The 14,685-nt window shown below is 33.6% G+C and overlaps 2 protein-coding genes across 2 annotated transcripts; one reads left to right on the plus strand and one right to left on the minus strand.

Moving 5' to 3' along the window:
* The first annotated feature begins 5,869 nt into the window (after positions 1–5,869).
* Positions 5,870–7,137, plus strand: LOC108485890 (protein EXORDIUM-like 6). Its single transcript, XM_017789734.2, has 2 exons — positions 5,870–6,481; positions 6,565–7,137. The coding sequence occupies exons 1-2, from the start codon at positions 5,950–5,952 to the stop codon at positions 6,975–6,977; spliced, it is 945 nt and encodes a 314-aa protein (XP_017645223.1). The 5' UTR covers positions 5,870–5,949; the 3' UTR covers positions 6,978–7,137.
* Positions 7,138–9,443: 2,306 nt separating this feature from the next.
* On the minus strand, positions 9,444–10,746 carry LOC108485231 (protein EXORDIUM-like 6). The gene is made up of 2 exons (XM_017789066.2): positions 10,082–10,746; positions 9,444–10,004 (listed from the first exon to the last, which is right to left on the minus strand). Exons 1-2 carry the CDS (start codon positions 10,620–10,622, stop codon positions 9,592–9,594), a joined length of 954 nt encoding a protein of 317 aa, XP_017644555.1. The 5' UTR covers positions 10,623–10,746; the 3' UTR covers positions 9,444–9,591.
* Between the last annotated feature and the right edge of the window lie 3,939 nt (positions 10,747–14,685).

The following is a 14,685-nucleotide window of genomic DNA, read 5'->3' on the forward strand; positions in this document are numbered from 1 at the left end:
ATCATCCTCGATAGCCCGATCATACGGCCCATTCTCATCCGCCGGTGGTGGTCGTGCTACTCCAGTGGGTATGTGTTCAGAAGACGAAGATCCAGCTTGAGTACTACCTCGGCCTCGACCACGGCCTCTTCCCCGAGTAGCTCTCGTACTCATATCGATTTATCTTAATTACGAATTTTTATGCATCAATACAATATTCCAGTGTTTATTACAGATATTTTATGAATCAGACAGTAATTCAAAGTTTGTTTTCGCAGAATCGAAGTCTAGCTACAGCTTCAGTCTCTTATCATATTTTCCTATGGTTTCAGTATCATCCTATCTAGAATATCCTAATAGGGTTTCAGTACAGACAGATAATTCAGGAAAATATTCAAAAAAGTTCAGAGTAATACTTACAGACTTGAGCCGGAGATTCGGAATGCCACCTTCTAAAGATCTAAATTTTGAAAATCGAGTTTTTCGCATTCTTTATAAAATTTTCGCTTTCAAAAATCTTTGTTTTTGTAAACCTATTCCACAGCCGAGTTGTTGCAACTTAGGCTCTGATACCACTAAATGTAGCCCTCCAAACCCGGCCCAGAAGTTATGGCCGGATCCGGCATGCCACATCAAAAACGTTAAAAAAAAATTTCCATTCTAAGTCCAGAAAATCGTACTTGATGTTCAAAAGATTAATTCATTAAGGGTTAAAGTGAAAGGAAGCTGTGCACCAGGTAGGAAACCGGAAAAGAGGTGGTGAGTCCATCGGACTGCTTAAGTACCAAGCTCCCTTCGGATCCAATCCTAGACATGCATACCGCCATTGCCACACTTTAACGTCATGGATATTTCTAGGAAACCGATTTGATTAAGTCATTTTTAGGAAAAGTGATTAATTTTGGAAAATACTTTCATTGCGGAAGCTTTGCTTGTTGTCGTGTTATTTTGAAATCAACTGTTGTTTTTGAAAATGCGCCCTAAAGCTATCCAATTTCAACAGTTAAAATAAATATTATCTATCTTAATAAAACATATAAAACCATCAAAATAAATAAGCGGCCTTATTACATTTAAAAGCCCAAAACTTCAAACGTAAATAAAAGGATGTCCAGTTCACGGAAGAAAATCAAACTTTCGAGCGGGTGGCCACTCAAATTCCTCACGACTCCAAGCCCACTATGGTTGGGGATTTCTGCGTGGATGAAAATAAAAGGGGTGAGTTTGGGGAAACTCGATTAGTGTAAGGAAAACCCATTCAAAGCCCAAGTCACTCAAGCCTATTAGGCCTAAGCCCATTCAGTAATAAGTGGTCTTGGGCGAGCCCTTTTCAGATTATAATAAACTAGGCCTTAGCCCTTATTCAGATAACGATATGGCCCATAGGCCCATTTCAAAATACATGCAACATCAAAACATATGCAAGCCCATTTGGGAGACTACTCAACCCACCAACCACTACACTCCACCCGCACCAGCCATACACTCGATGTGGGAATAGCTCAACCCACCCACCCAACACTCCACGATTCAACCTTTTTCGCTCGCTTATCAAAGAATTGAGGCAAAGCCTCCAAGACGTGGACAAGCCACTTTCAAGATTTCCTCCGTCAATATCCCAATCCCATGCATCGATAATAACAACATGGCATGCAAGAAATAACAACAATCAAACATGCATTTAGGTCAATTTAACCCTAGGGGTATTCGGTAATTTTGCACCTAGGGGTATAACAGTAATTTTCCATACATAGGGGTATTATAGTAATTTAGCTGCTTTTAGGGTTTTTCATGCATATTCCTATTTTTCACGTACTAACGTAATCACGCATCGAGGGTTCTTACCGAATTGGGCCCATTGGCCCATCATTCCAATTTTGGCCCATTAAGCCCAAAAATATCGAGGCACGTAAATCATGCACTTTGCGGTCCAAATTTTGCAGCTTACCAAAAACATTAATCGATTTACCTCACGAGCATTCGCACACTCGCACATCTACAAAATACCGCTTTTGGCATTTCGACTTTTCGACTTTTGCCGATCTAGACTAAGAAAGAGGGTGTTAGTTACACACATTTTATGACGATATCTTGATTTAGATCCACACACGAACCGCCTACAATTGGATTACTAACACGTTAATCTAACTATTCAAATACGAACTACATATTAACCCCTTACAATATTCAGCCAACCACACCTACAGATCATAGTAAGCTTATAAGAAATCAATAAACAACTCATTAACAAATTTTTGTCAATGTTTACCACATAATCATAATTTCACTGCAAGCTGTCTTCCTGAGCAACAGTCACTAAATCATTTATAAATGGAGCTACGAAACTCCAAATCAAGTTCCGTTAATTTTCCTTGAAAATAGACTCATATATCTTCTATCCATAAAATTTTCAGAATTTTTGGTTTAGCAAATCAATACCAGATTTTTCTCAAAGTTTCCCATGTTTCATTGTTTGACTAATCTAACCGCTCTTCATTACGAATCAAATTTCTCATTGTACAGAATTCAAAATATGTTCTTGTTTATTTCATTAGAAACTAGACTCAATAAGCTTTAATTACATAATTTATTCAGCTTCTAATTCATCTCCCACAATTTATGGTGATTTTCCAAAGTCACGTTACTGCTGCTGTCCCAAGCAAATTTATTACCAAATCACTCTTTCATACACCTATCTTGCATGCATGTTATTTAAACATGTATATCACCAATCAATCATCACATATCTATGATTTTTACTTAAGCATAATCTCCATTTCATCATTTCAAAGCACAACATGTTAGCCGATTTTTCCCTTTAGCATCTAAGGCACATGCATGCTCATTTGTTTGGCTCAACTTCACATATCTTCCATTTTTCATCAAAAGAACATGAAACAACAACCATTTCCTTCATTTTAATTCATGACCAAATGCTCACAACACAACTAAAAATCAAAATATACTTCAAGAGTTAAGGTAGAATCAAGAAGAACTCATGAACCTCAAAATAGAAGCAAGGTACCAAGAACTTACCTTCAATTTTCCTCCTCCTAATGACCGAATACTCAAGAGCTTTCTCCTCTCCTTTCTCTTCTCTAACTTTCAGCTATGATGAACAAAGATGGACAAAACTTTGTTCTTTTCACCCCTTTTTCTTTTAATAAAACTTCATATTTCATCCATTTAATTCTTTAATACAAAAGACATGATATTCTTATCATGAAACATTTATCTAACCCATTATCATGAAACATTTACCTAACCCATTATCATGGAACATTTACCTAACCCATTATCATGGAACATTTACCTAACCTATTATCAATTTGTATCAATTTGTACCATAAATTATGGATATCAAGTGTACATTTTGTCTACAACAACATGATGGCTGGCCACTTCATGTAAAATGGGAGGTTTGTCATGCAAATCCTCCTATTTTGCACTCCTATTTATTTGGCCACTTTAATTTAGCCTATAGCATTTCCAAACATTTTCACATAGGTCTTATTTCATAATTTCACTCCATTTTTCTTATGGAACAAAAATTAACTAAAATTACCAGGTTCTATCTTAAGCTTGGGCTTTCTAGAGGCCCACTAACATAATTAAACCTATGCCAACATTCAAAGGATTCCTGAAAATTGGGCGTTACATAGGCTATCCTTTCTCAGGACAGGAGAACTCTTTCTCTTCTAGGTTGACTCTTCTCCGAACTCTTCTTTTAGAACCAGAACAAGGGCAAGCCCTCTAAGCTATTTAAAAAATTAAAATATAAGTAACAGCAATTGCTATTGAATCTCCGGCTATAGAATAAGCGGATTCTATAAAAAGTAATTCTTCTTCTTTGACGGCAGGAACACATTCTGACTTGAAGTTGAAAGATGCAAAGTCAAGAATATCATTTTCTAAAGAAAAGAGAGATGCCCACATAACATTTTATTACTCCCGGAAAAAATACCCTAGCAGCAGGAGCGCATTTTTAAATAAATACACCCCACCCCTCTTAATGTCTTTTTGAGTAGCCCCTAATAGTAATTTTATTATACCTATCAAAGATATTAGATTTATTATGTAGAAAAAGACAGGCTACAAGAAAAATTTTTGCAACTAGCATAATGGCAGCATGTATAAGAGCCGAAATAGGAGTAGGCCCCTCCTTTTAGTTAACTTTTATTTTCGTTTCTATTTTTCCTCCCTTTCTTTTTATCTCTTCTTCTTCTCCCTCCGTTTCTCTTTTTCTCAAAGGCCAAAGCCTTCCTCAACATCTTCTCCTCCTCCAAAAAACTTCTCTTTGCCACAAAAAAAAAAAAAAAGTTTCAACACTAAAATACATTTCGTATGGATAATAAAGTTACTAATCTTAAACAGAAAGCCATGTTAATAATGAGGTGCAACTTAGTGCATCAATACAAAGCGTTGCATTTTCAACGGGAAAACTCTATAATTAATGGAACAAGACATGGAGATTATCAATAAAAAAATAACTTGTTTTGTACCGATTAAATAACCATATTGTCAATTGTATCAAGAAGGAAAATTGCTTGAATAACCATGTTGTCAACTCGATTGACACTGAACTTCACCTTTGCTCTACTGTAACTGTGTGCTAAACCGAGCTGAGCTACCATGTTTAAGGAGAGACATGAAGAGAAATGGAAGCAAATGAGTAAAATACAGACTCATAGTCTTCTTTAACGAGAAAAATAATCGTAAAAAGCATAAAGAAATATGCAAACCTTTAAGTCTGACAAACTTTTCAAAATGCTTCCTTCGTAATCTATTTTCTTTTATGATCATCATCATCATTTCTTTAAATTACATGTTGTTCTATAACGAATTTGAATACATTGGACATTGCCATTGCGATATTCCAAATATCTTTTAAGCAGTAATTCAACTGCCTAAAGCAATACTGGTTATGTTATGTCAGTGCAAGTAAACATCCAGTTTTTATCTCAACCTTATCCAAATTTGGTCTGTCAAATCACAGTTTGCAAGCTAAAACAAAGGCCATGCTAGTGCCACCCACTGGAAACCCAGACCAAAGAGAATAATAATCTTACTTATATATATATATATATATATATATATACTATTATATATGTTTGGTGTTTAAGAGTTCCCTTTTCCTTCCAAGTTCCAACAAAACTACTTTCCCTATTTGCATGGAACCAAAACCCACCTTAGTTCTCATCTCTTGTCCATGCTTTAGGTTTTCCTTTGAGGCTGGTTTAAAGAATGATGCCCAACAAGCTTGGAATTGATATCCAAGCTGATCATATTAAACCATCATCTTGTCAGCACCAGGACGGCAAGAACAAAGCAACTGAGTTGAAAAAAAACAAAAAAAAAACAATGAAACATGATATGAAAATGCAATGCTTTGTACCGATGCTCTAAGTTGCAGTGTTACTTTTTGTTAAAGATTAATAACCCTATTATCCATGAAATGTATTTTAGTGCTTCCTTTTTTTTTTTTTTTTGGCAAAGAGAAGCTTAATGGAAGAGTAGAAGGATTTTTGAGAGGAAGAGAAATGGAGGGAGAAGAAGAAAAGAGAAAAAGAAAGGGAGGAAAAATAGAAAAGAAAAACCAAAGTTGACTGGAAGGGAGGGAAAGAGAGAAAACAATAAAATAATATCTTAATGTTGAACTCATATTTTCTTTACATTATTAATCGATTGAGTGATTAGAATATAACAAATCAAGCTTGATGATATTGATGCAAAGACTAATTCCATGTATTCTTTGATATGATTTTTATATGAAAAAATAACATTGTTTTTTATTAGAAATTCTAAAAATAGGTAGCTATCTGACAGAATTCTAAGGATATGAATTTGAGTCCTCAAAAATAGATAGATTTGGTTTCAAATTCAGTGCTATAAATACATATCACAATCTCATGATTCAATCATGTCTAATTTGAGTTAGAACATCAACCACCTGATTGGGAAGCCACTACCATGGCGTCTCTTTTAATCCGCCTCCTGGCTCTTGCCCTTTCCGTCACTGCTTTATTCACTTACTCCTCCGGCCATGGTCACACTTACGATCCTTATAACGACAAGGCACGGATGATCTACCACGGTGGTCCTATGCTCAACGGGACCATTAAATTAGCCATCATGTGGTACGGAAATTGTGGCAAGGAAATAAAGAACACCATGAGAAACTTCATTAAATCATTGTCCGTCCCAGGCAAAGCCAAACTTCAACCTCAAGTTACCTGTTGGTGGAAAGTAGTGGAAAGTTACCAATCAATGATACCAGACACAAAGCCTGGGAAAAGCCCCAAAATCAGGGTCAAAGTGGTGAAACAATCAGGAGAGAAAACATATAAATATGGGAAAGTGTTGACTTTGCAAGGGCATATCCCGGAGCTTATCGAGCATGTCACTAAGGGCGATACTGAACTCTTTCCGGTCATCGTTGCTGCAAGGGATGTCAGTATTCAAGGAATTTGCAACGGGAAGTGTGCCGATCATTTACTTACTGGTAAGCTTTTTTATTTTTGGTTGTGATAGTTAGGTCCTTTGGATATTACTGCATATGATGATTGATGCTTTTGGAAATTACAGAGGATCCCCATCCGCGACCATACATCATAGTCGGTAACCCAGAAACGGAGTGCCCCGGAGAATGCGGATGGCCTTTCTTCCCGGCTGACATGGGTCCAAAGGGACCAGTCCTTAAACCACCAAGCGGAAACATGGCAGCAGATGCTATGGTTGTTGCCTTCGCGGGTGCATTGGTTGATGCAATCACCAACCCAATGAACGATGCACTCTACCATTCAAACAAAGCTAAGAAACTTGGCCCGGCCACCGTTTGCAAAGGCATTTTCGGTCGTGGCGCTGCCCCTGGCAACCCCGGCGAAGTTCTCACCGACCCCAAAACTGGCGGAAGTTTCAATGCCCATGGAAATAACAACAAAAAATTCTTGCTTCCAGCCATCTGGAACCCCAAAACTAAATCTTGCTGGACTGTTTAATGGAGGTGGTTTGCAAAATTTGAGACAAAAATAAAATAAAAAATAAACATTAAATTTCTGTAAAATTATTTTTTTATTTTATTGTATTTTCAAAATCGAAGCGGATTAGATTCATCGAACCGATTAATAAAAAATGGTTTGAGCCGTCAACCAATAAAAATCCCTTTTAGACTGCAAATCCAAAAAAAAATTAGTTGAATCGATTTTTATGTTTTAGATTAAATTATTTGAGCCAAGCCCAGAAAAAAGAAAGCTAAGCCCAATTTATTTTAATAGAAACTGACCCACTACAAAAGCATAAGTTTAAAATGAGATTATTATTATTATTTTATATAAAATCAATAAAATTTACATTTTAAATCTTTAATTTCATTATTTTAATCCAAACCTTTTACATAAAATTTTAATAAATATATAAACAGTGCGACTTAATTGAATTTCAAAAGCTCTAGCAAAAGCAAAATTACTTTAAATTTTATTATATTATATAACTTTGAATATGTTAGTATATCATATTATTTTTCGCTTAATCACAAATTTAGCCACTAATATTTATATGTTTTTATCAAAATGGCCATAATTTTGTTTTTCCCATTAACATTTCTTCTTTTTTCAATTTACTTTTTCTAACAGTTTTAATAAAAGTACCATTAAAAAGTTAACGGAATGTATGGAATATTTTGATGAGGCGTAATTTATTACTTAAATAACCTAATAAGATAATTGTATTTGGAAAATAATACAATAAATAAATAATAAATTAAATTTTAAAAATAACTCTTAATTTTAAAAAATAAACATATTTCTCTAAAAATATTAACTCAATAGAAAAACTTATCAATAAACAAACATGTGAAAGATTGAAACCTTGAATTTATTCATTAAATCTGTTAAAAAGACTCAAAAACACAATTAGAATCATTTTAACAAAAATACAAACATTAGTGACTAAATTTATCATTAAGCCTTATTGGGGTATTATAATAACTTTTCCGTATCATATTTACATAGTATAATTGTTTTATTTTCTAAATATATATTATTTAAAGCAAATAGTGAATAGTGAGAGATTCTTTTTAGTTGCACTTGCATACTCTAATTGCTGTATTTAAAAAAGAATATATAATCTCGTGTGTGGGTCTTACATTAAGGGTGTTCATCGCTTAATGTATGATTTGAGTTTAAATTGTGTCAGTTGCATTGTTTTTAGGGATTTTGCCTTCCTCATAATTCATAAAAAAAAAAAAAAAGTTTAAGAGTGTAAAAAGACCTTTAAACTTTTTCAAAAAAAGCAATTAAACCCCTATTTCTTTTTTTTACTCACTTGGGTATTTGACCTTTTACAATGCATAAAAAGACCCTCAAACTTTTTTAAAAAAGCAAGTAAGTTCCTGCTTTTTTTTTTCACTCAATTGGGTATTTAAATTTTCAAAATGCATTAAAAATGCCCTTAAACTTTTTCAAAAAAGCAATTAAGCCCTTGCTTTTTTTTGCATTCAATTGGGTATTTGAACCACTCCTAATTTTTTTTCAGTTAAAACCACCACGTGTAACAAGCATAACGTGACATGTGACAAAAAATTAATAAAAGTTATAAAATGATTACATTTTAATAAAAATATTAAAATTAGAAAAAATTTATAAAATCGTAATTTTTTTACGAAACATAAAAAAATTATAAAATTTTATAAAGTCAAAAGAAAATTATAAAAAGTAAAGAAATATAAAATTAAGAAAAAACATTATAAAAATTATTGTACTAAAATAAGATTTTTATATTTTCTATAATTTTATTGATTTTTATTTTTATCATTTTTCGTCACATGTCATATTGTGTTGCGACACCTTATGATTTTAACTAAAAAAATTGGATGTCATTAACTTTAATGGTCACCAGTTAAAGTTAATCGTTAAAGGTCTTTTTAAAATAAATTTTTAATATTTTAAATTTTATTAAAATTTAATAATTTTTATTAACTTTTATTGATTTTTATTTTTTAAAATTTTTTGCCACATGTCACACCGTGGTTGTGACACGGGGTGATTTTAACTAGAAAAATTAGAGGTAGTTAATTTTAATGGTCAATTGGTAAAGTTAATGGTTAAATAACCTTTTTGATGTATTTTACAGTTCAAGTACCTAATTGAGTAAAAAAAATTAAGGGTTTAATTTTATTTTTAAAGTTTGAGGGCTTTTTTAATGCATTTTGAAAGTTCGAGTACCTAATTGCCTGCAAAAAAAAACAAGGGTCGAATTGTTTTTTTGAAAAAGTTTGAAGACCTTTTTGATGTATTTTGAAAGTTCAAATAACCAATTAAGTGAAAAAAAAAGAGAGTAAGGAGTTAATTATTTTTTTTTTAAAATTAAGAGCGTATTTTAAAAATTTAAGTAGTGGATTGAGTGAAATTATTTTTTTGAAAATGTTTGAGGGAAGTTTTTACCGTTAAGCTAAAAAAATACAAAGATTAGAAGCATAAAATAAATATTTAATATTTAGAAATAGAATAAAGACATGAAAGAATTAGAACATCAAAAAACTTTTCTTTTTGTGTGTGTCTGTGTGTTGAGTGTATGGGTTTAATATTTTCTCTCCAATTTGCATAACCACCTCCCTTAAAGAGTCCAGCAAGCTTTAGTAGCGGGGTTCCAGATTGCAGGAAGCAAGAACCTTTTGCTTTTATTGCCATGAGCATTGAAATTTCCACCAGTTTTTGGGTCGGTTCTGACCTTGCCAGGGTTTCCAGGGGTAGCGCCAGGGCCAAAAATGCCTTTGCAAACAGCGGCAGGACCTAGAGGGGTGGCGCTGTTCTCATGGTAGATGCCGTTCTCCATAGGGTTTGTGACCGCATCAGCCAAAGTACTGGCGAAGGCAATGACCATAGCATCAGCTGCCATATTGCCACTTGGTGGTTTAAGGACTGGTCCTTTTGAGCCAAGTTCAGCGGGAACGAAAGGCCATCCACATTCTTCAGGGCACTCAGTTTCCGGGTTCCCGACGATGATGTATGGGCGCGGCTTGGGATCCTCTGTAATTTCCAAAACATTATAACCAATAAATAATAATATTTAAAGAAATTCAAATGAAGAAAAGGAAATTGGTTACCAGTAAGTAGATGATCGGCACACTTTCCATTGCAAAGTCCTTGAATGGAGACATCTCTTGCGGCAACGATGACGGGAAGGACACTAGTATCGCCCTTAGTGAGTTCCTCGATAAGAATTGGGATATGTGCTTGCAAAGTCAAGACTTTTCCATGTTTATATGATTTATTAGTCGATTGTTTCACCACTTCCACCTTGATTTTGGGGCTTTTCCCAGGCTTTGCACCTGGCATCATGGCTTGATAACTTTCCACCACTTCCCACCAACGGGTGACTTGAGGTTGAAGGTGGTCTTTGCCTGGCAACACCAACGATTTTATGAAATTCATCATCGTATTCTTTATGTCTTTTCCACAATTTCCGTACCACATTAAGGCTAGTTTAACGTTCTTGGTAAGCATCGGACCATCATGGTGGATCATTTTGGCCTTATCGGTATAAGGGTCCCAAGAGTGACCATGGCCGGAGGAGGAAGTGAATAAAAGAGAGACTGAAAGTGCAAAAGCAAGGAGGCGGGTTGAAAGAGAAGAAAAAGAACCCATTATTCACAATCTTTATTCGGATGGGTTTGTTTATTTATTTATTAGTCTAAACGATGTTCTAACTCAAATAGACGACATAATTAAAACATTAGAGATGGTGATGGGTATTTATATGGTAGAATTTGTGGATAAATTATTCAAAAAGACACCTAATTTTAAGGAGTCAAATTCCCAGATATCCTTAAAATTTTCTGTGGCAGCTATCAATCAAACCAACCAAACATAAGCGCTTCCTGTCCTTGAAATATATTAAAAAAACTACTTGTCAAGTTCATGTGAGTTATAACCCCATCCATCGGACACGGTAAAGGAGTGCTACCAAGTGAATATTGTTAAATTTATTATCATTCTATTTTATTATGAACATATAATTTTAAAATTCATTATTATTTCTATGGATATTGGATGCATCTATCTCCGTCCCACCCCATCTCGCTTCACTTTAATTTAATTGTTACTACTTATCTTTAATTTTTTCAATTTTTTTAAAGTCAAGTAAATATTTAAATATAGTTCTCTAAAAATATTTAAACATAAAATATAAGATTTTTTATATATATTACGTCATTACATTTTTATCTGTTTAATAGTTTATATATACAAAGGTAAAATGGTAAATGTATATAGTGGAGCGGGTCGAAGCAAGACAAGCAATTACCATAACTGCTTTATACCATTATCCAAAAGAAAAAAATCCACCCGCCCTGCATCCACTTTTCAAACAAAAAAATTCGCTCCAAATTCGAAATCCATGGGGCAGATCGGATTTTGTCATCCTTACCATCCACTCATTTTGACTGGAAGCTTAGTTGAGCTTTGTGTGGATCCTAATTTACAAAGAGGGTCAATACAATTTTTTTTTCTTTTTCATATTGGGTTTTGAATTTTTTTCAATTTAATCTCTAATTTGGTAATTTTTCTCACATTAAAGCTTGAATTTTTTTGTCCAAGTTAGTCCATGAAATTTTCTTGAAAACCCTAAGTTTAGACCTTAATGTGCGAACAATTATACAAGACTAACTTGAAAAAAAAAACTCAAGCCTCAATACGATAATAATTACCTAATTCAAGTCTCAATGTAAAAATTGTTGTCAAATTCAAGAACTAACTTTTAAAAAATTTTAAATCCCAATATAAAAAAAGTTACCAAATGCAGTTTCCAAATAGTGATTTAACCTTTACAAAAATTACATAGTTGAAATCTAAAAAACTCTAGTGTGTTTTTCGAGGTGGAGACAAATTGGAAAGTTTCGCACCCATATATGATATGTCACACCCGAAATCTAGATGATTCAAATTGAAAGCGTGTATATGTGAAGTTGTATATTCTGGCACACTCTGGTGGTTGTTCACCAAACTGTAAACTTCTGGTGAATTTATGTCTTGGCAAATTGAGTATTTGCCCATGAAAGTATATCAGGATTTAGTTTTTGACGTGTTCTTTAATCAAAGAAAGAATTCAATAAAATAAAAATAAGCTCTTGTAGGTTACGGCCAAATGCATAGTTTGCCTAGTTTGTTCAAGCGCTATGAAAAGCAAATCTTGGTAACTAGATCTGGTTATAAACCAATTAAACTGATTGGTCAAATAGTTTTTGGACAAGACTCTCATTTATGATTCTTCCAGATTCTATAAGCCATTAAGAAGGGCATACTTTGAAGTTTCTTGACACTTGTCAAATTCTACTAAACAGAAGTGGATTATATATATGTGTGTGTAAGTAGGGTTTGTGAGAAAGTTTCTTCTTTCTTCAAAAATGACTCTTAAATTATTAAATATAAAATGTTATTGATGGTTGCTATTTTTATGTAAACTGGAAGCTAAGGATTCTTGAGAATAAATAGAGGATGTTCTATCTCCTGGTAAGTCTGACAACTTTGCATGTTAAGATTAAGGGTATTATGATAAATGCATGCAGTAAGTTATGATTAAAATGTTATGCATGGGGGTTATTTGTAGATGGTATGTTAGCAATATGTTTGTAAATAAGTTTTAATGGTTAACCCACATTCTTTTAAGCAGTTGATGCTACGAGTTTGTGAAAGACATTCAAAATCGAAGATTTTGATCTTCTGCAAAGTCAGTCTCAAGTGAGTCTCTAATATCAACTCATACAAAAGTCTCAAGTGAGTCTCTAATATCAACTCATACAAGTTCATATAAGTATATTGTTTATGATTGATATTCCTGAAAATAGTGTGTGAACACATGAATGATTGCTGGAAAATAAGTATGTATTTCCTGATATAAGTCTTTGTGAGTTTAGAATATGATGAATTATGTGTATGAGTGTATGTAATACTGAGAAACTTATGTCTGGAATGTATACTATGTGATGTGATTGTGTTGATGCAAATGAAGCATGTATTGAGGTATTATTTGATTAAGGAAATGGGTTAGCCTACCTGAACATATGTTTAAATTGGATATGTTATGTAATATTGAAAATGTTTAGGAGTGGGGTGTCTTTGAGTGTGGAGAGGTTGTGATGTGAACCGCAGTGGTATTCGATGAATTCCGTTGAGACAATAAACGCGAATTTTGATATGAAAATCTTGAAGAAAAGTCCATGGCCATGACACATTCTGAAAATGGTGGATGAGTCGCATTTATCGACTGGGGTTCTCTGCGTGTCCTAGGGCGATGATGGGCAAACCCCACATGATTTGAGTTTTGGCAAATCCATATCGCAAATACAACAGTTTATGCGGTGTCTGGGTGGTATTCTGTTAGCATTTGTAGCGTATTCTGATTTGGCCTTTATGGCGTATTCTAATTGGGCATTTGTAGCATTCTGTTAGCCTTGGTGGCATTATGTTAGCCTTTTGTGATATTATGTTAGCCTTTATGGCATATTTTTTCTGGCCCCAGTGGCATATTCTGGTGAGTTTATGTTAAGGATATGATCTATCTGAAACTTTAGTGTGAAAAGTTTTGTGATAAATTGAATAAGTCGTAAAGGAAGTTTCTTAAAAAGAAGTATGATTCAGTATGTTCAAAAAGGGTATCTGCCGTGATTATCTGTCAGTATAGTAAATGGGCGTATTTGATATAAAAGCCCGTCAATTTGAATTATCGTGCTATTAAGGTGAAATTCCGAGTTAACTGGTATTTATTGTATTTGCATAGTATTATGTCTTGTTTTGAGCCGTGATGAAATCTAGGTTGTTCGATATATTGGATGTCTTGCGCCTTGTAACAAAAATATGCATAATTCTTCTAAACAATCTGGAGGGTTCTCCATCAGTATGAGTATGCATTGGGTTGAATCAGGGTATTATTTAAATTATGATTTGATTTAGTAAAATCAGTATGGGTATCCACTAAAAGTATGAACAATAAGTGGTATCAGCTAAAAATAGTGCCTGGGATTTTCTATTCGAGAATAACTATTGAAAATTGTCTAACGAGAAAAGAAAAAAGATAGTATCGACTGTCAAAACCTGAAGTCAGCCAAGTAGTTGGATGAATGACGATATGACATGAATGATAAGTAGCGTATAAATACGAAATTAAATAACTGATAGTTTGAAGGTATCCGCCAAAGATATATATATATATATATATAGGGGATTCAACATTCAAGATGAAGAATTTATCAAGAAAGGTTAAAAGACATATTGTGATCAAAACTCACAAGTTCCTATGAACTTACTAGTGATATGTTTATATTTCAGGTATTGTTGTTTAAATGAGAGGGCTAGGAGAGACAACGCAGGAATGTGCCAGAGATGATGCAAACGGGGATACAATACATACAACGAGTGTTTTGGAAAAATTGGCATTTAGTAGGACTACACCTTAATAGATTGTCGTTTATAAACCATGTGTTATAATACATTGTAACTGATCTGAAGCAATATGTACATTTTTAATTAATTACTTTCCTTTGTTATTTTATATGGAGTTTTTAAATAAAATAAACAGATAAATGTTTTAAGTAAGGTAAATTGCTAACTATTTTACTAAATTTTGTTAAGTGATTAACGTGGTAACACCCAAGATCCAGACCCAATGAATTGGATCAGATTGAGGGTGTTACATGATATACATATATCAGTA

This window comes from Gossypium arboreum, chromosome 2 (assembly GCF_025698485.1).
Source record: "Gossypium arboreum isolate Shixiya-1 chromosome 2, ASM2569848v2, whole genome shotgun sequence".
In the NCBI taxonomy this organism is placed as follows: domain Eukaryota; kingdom Viridiplantae; phylum Streptophyta; class Magnoliopsida; order Malvales; family Malvaceae; genus Gossypium; species Gossypium arboreum.

Coding starts and splice junctions, on each gene's coding strand:
- LOC108485890 (XM_017789734.2), top strand. CDS start 5,950: ATGGCGTCTCTTTTAATCCGCCTCCTGGCTCTTGCCCTTTCCGTCACT. Junction 6,482..6,564: donor TGCCGATCATTTACTTACTG/GTAAGCTTTTTT, acceptor TGGAAATTACAG/AGGATCCCCATCCGCGACCA.
- LOC108485231 (XM_017789066.2), bottom strand. CDS start 10,622: ATGGGTTCTTTTTCTTCTCTTTCAACCCGCCTCCTTGCTTTTGCACTT. Junction 10,005..10,081: donor TGCCGATCATCTACTTACTG/GTAACCAATTTC, acceptor TGGAAATTACAG/AGGATCCCAAGCCGCGCCCA.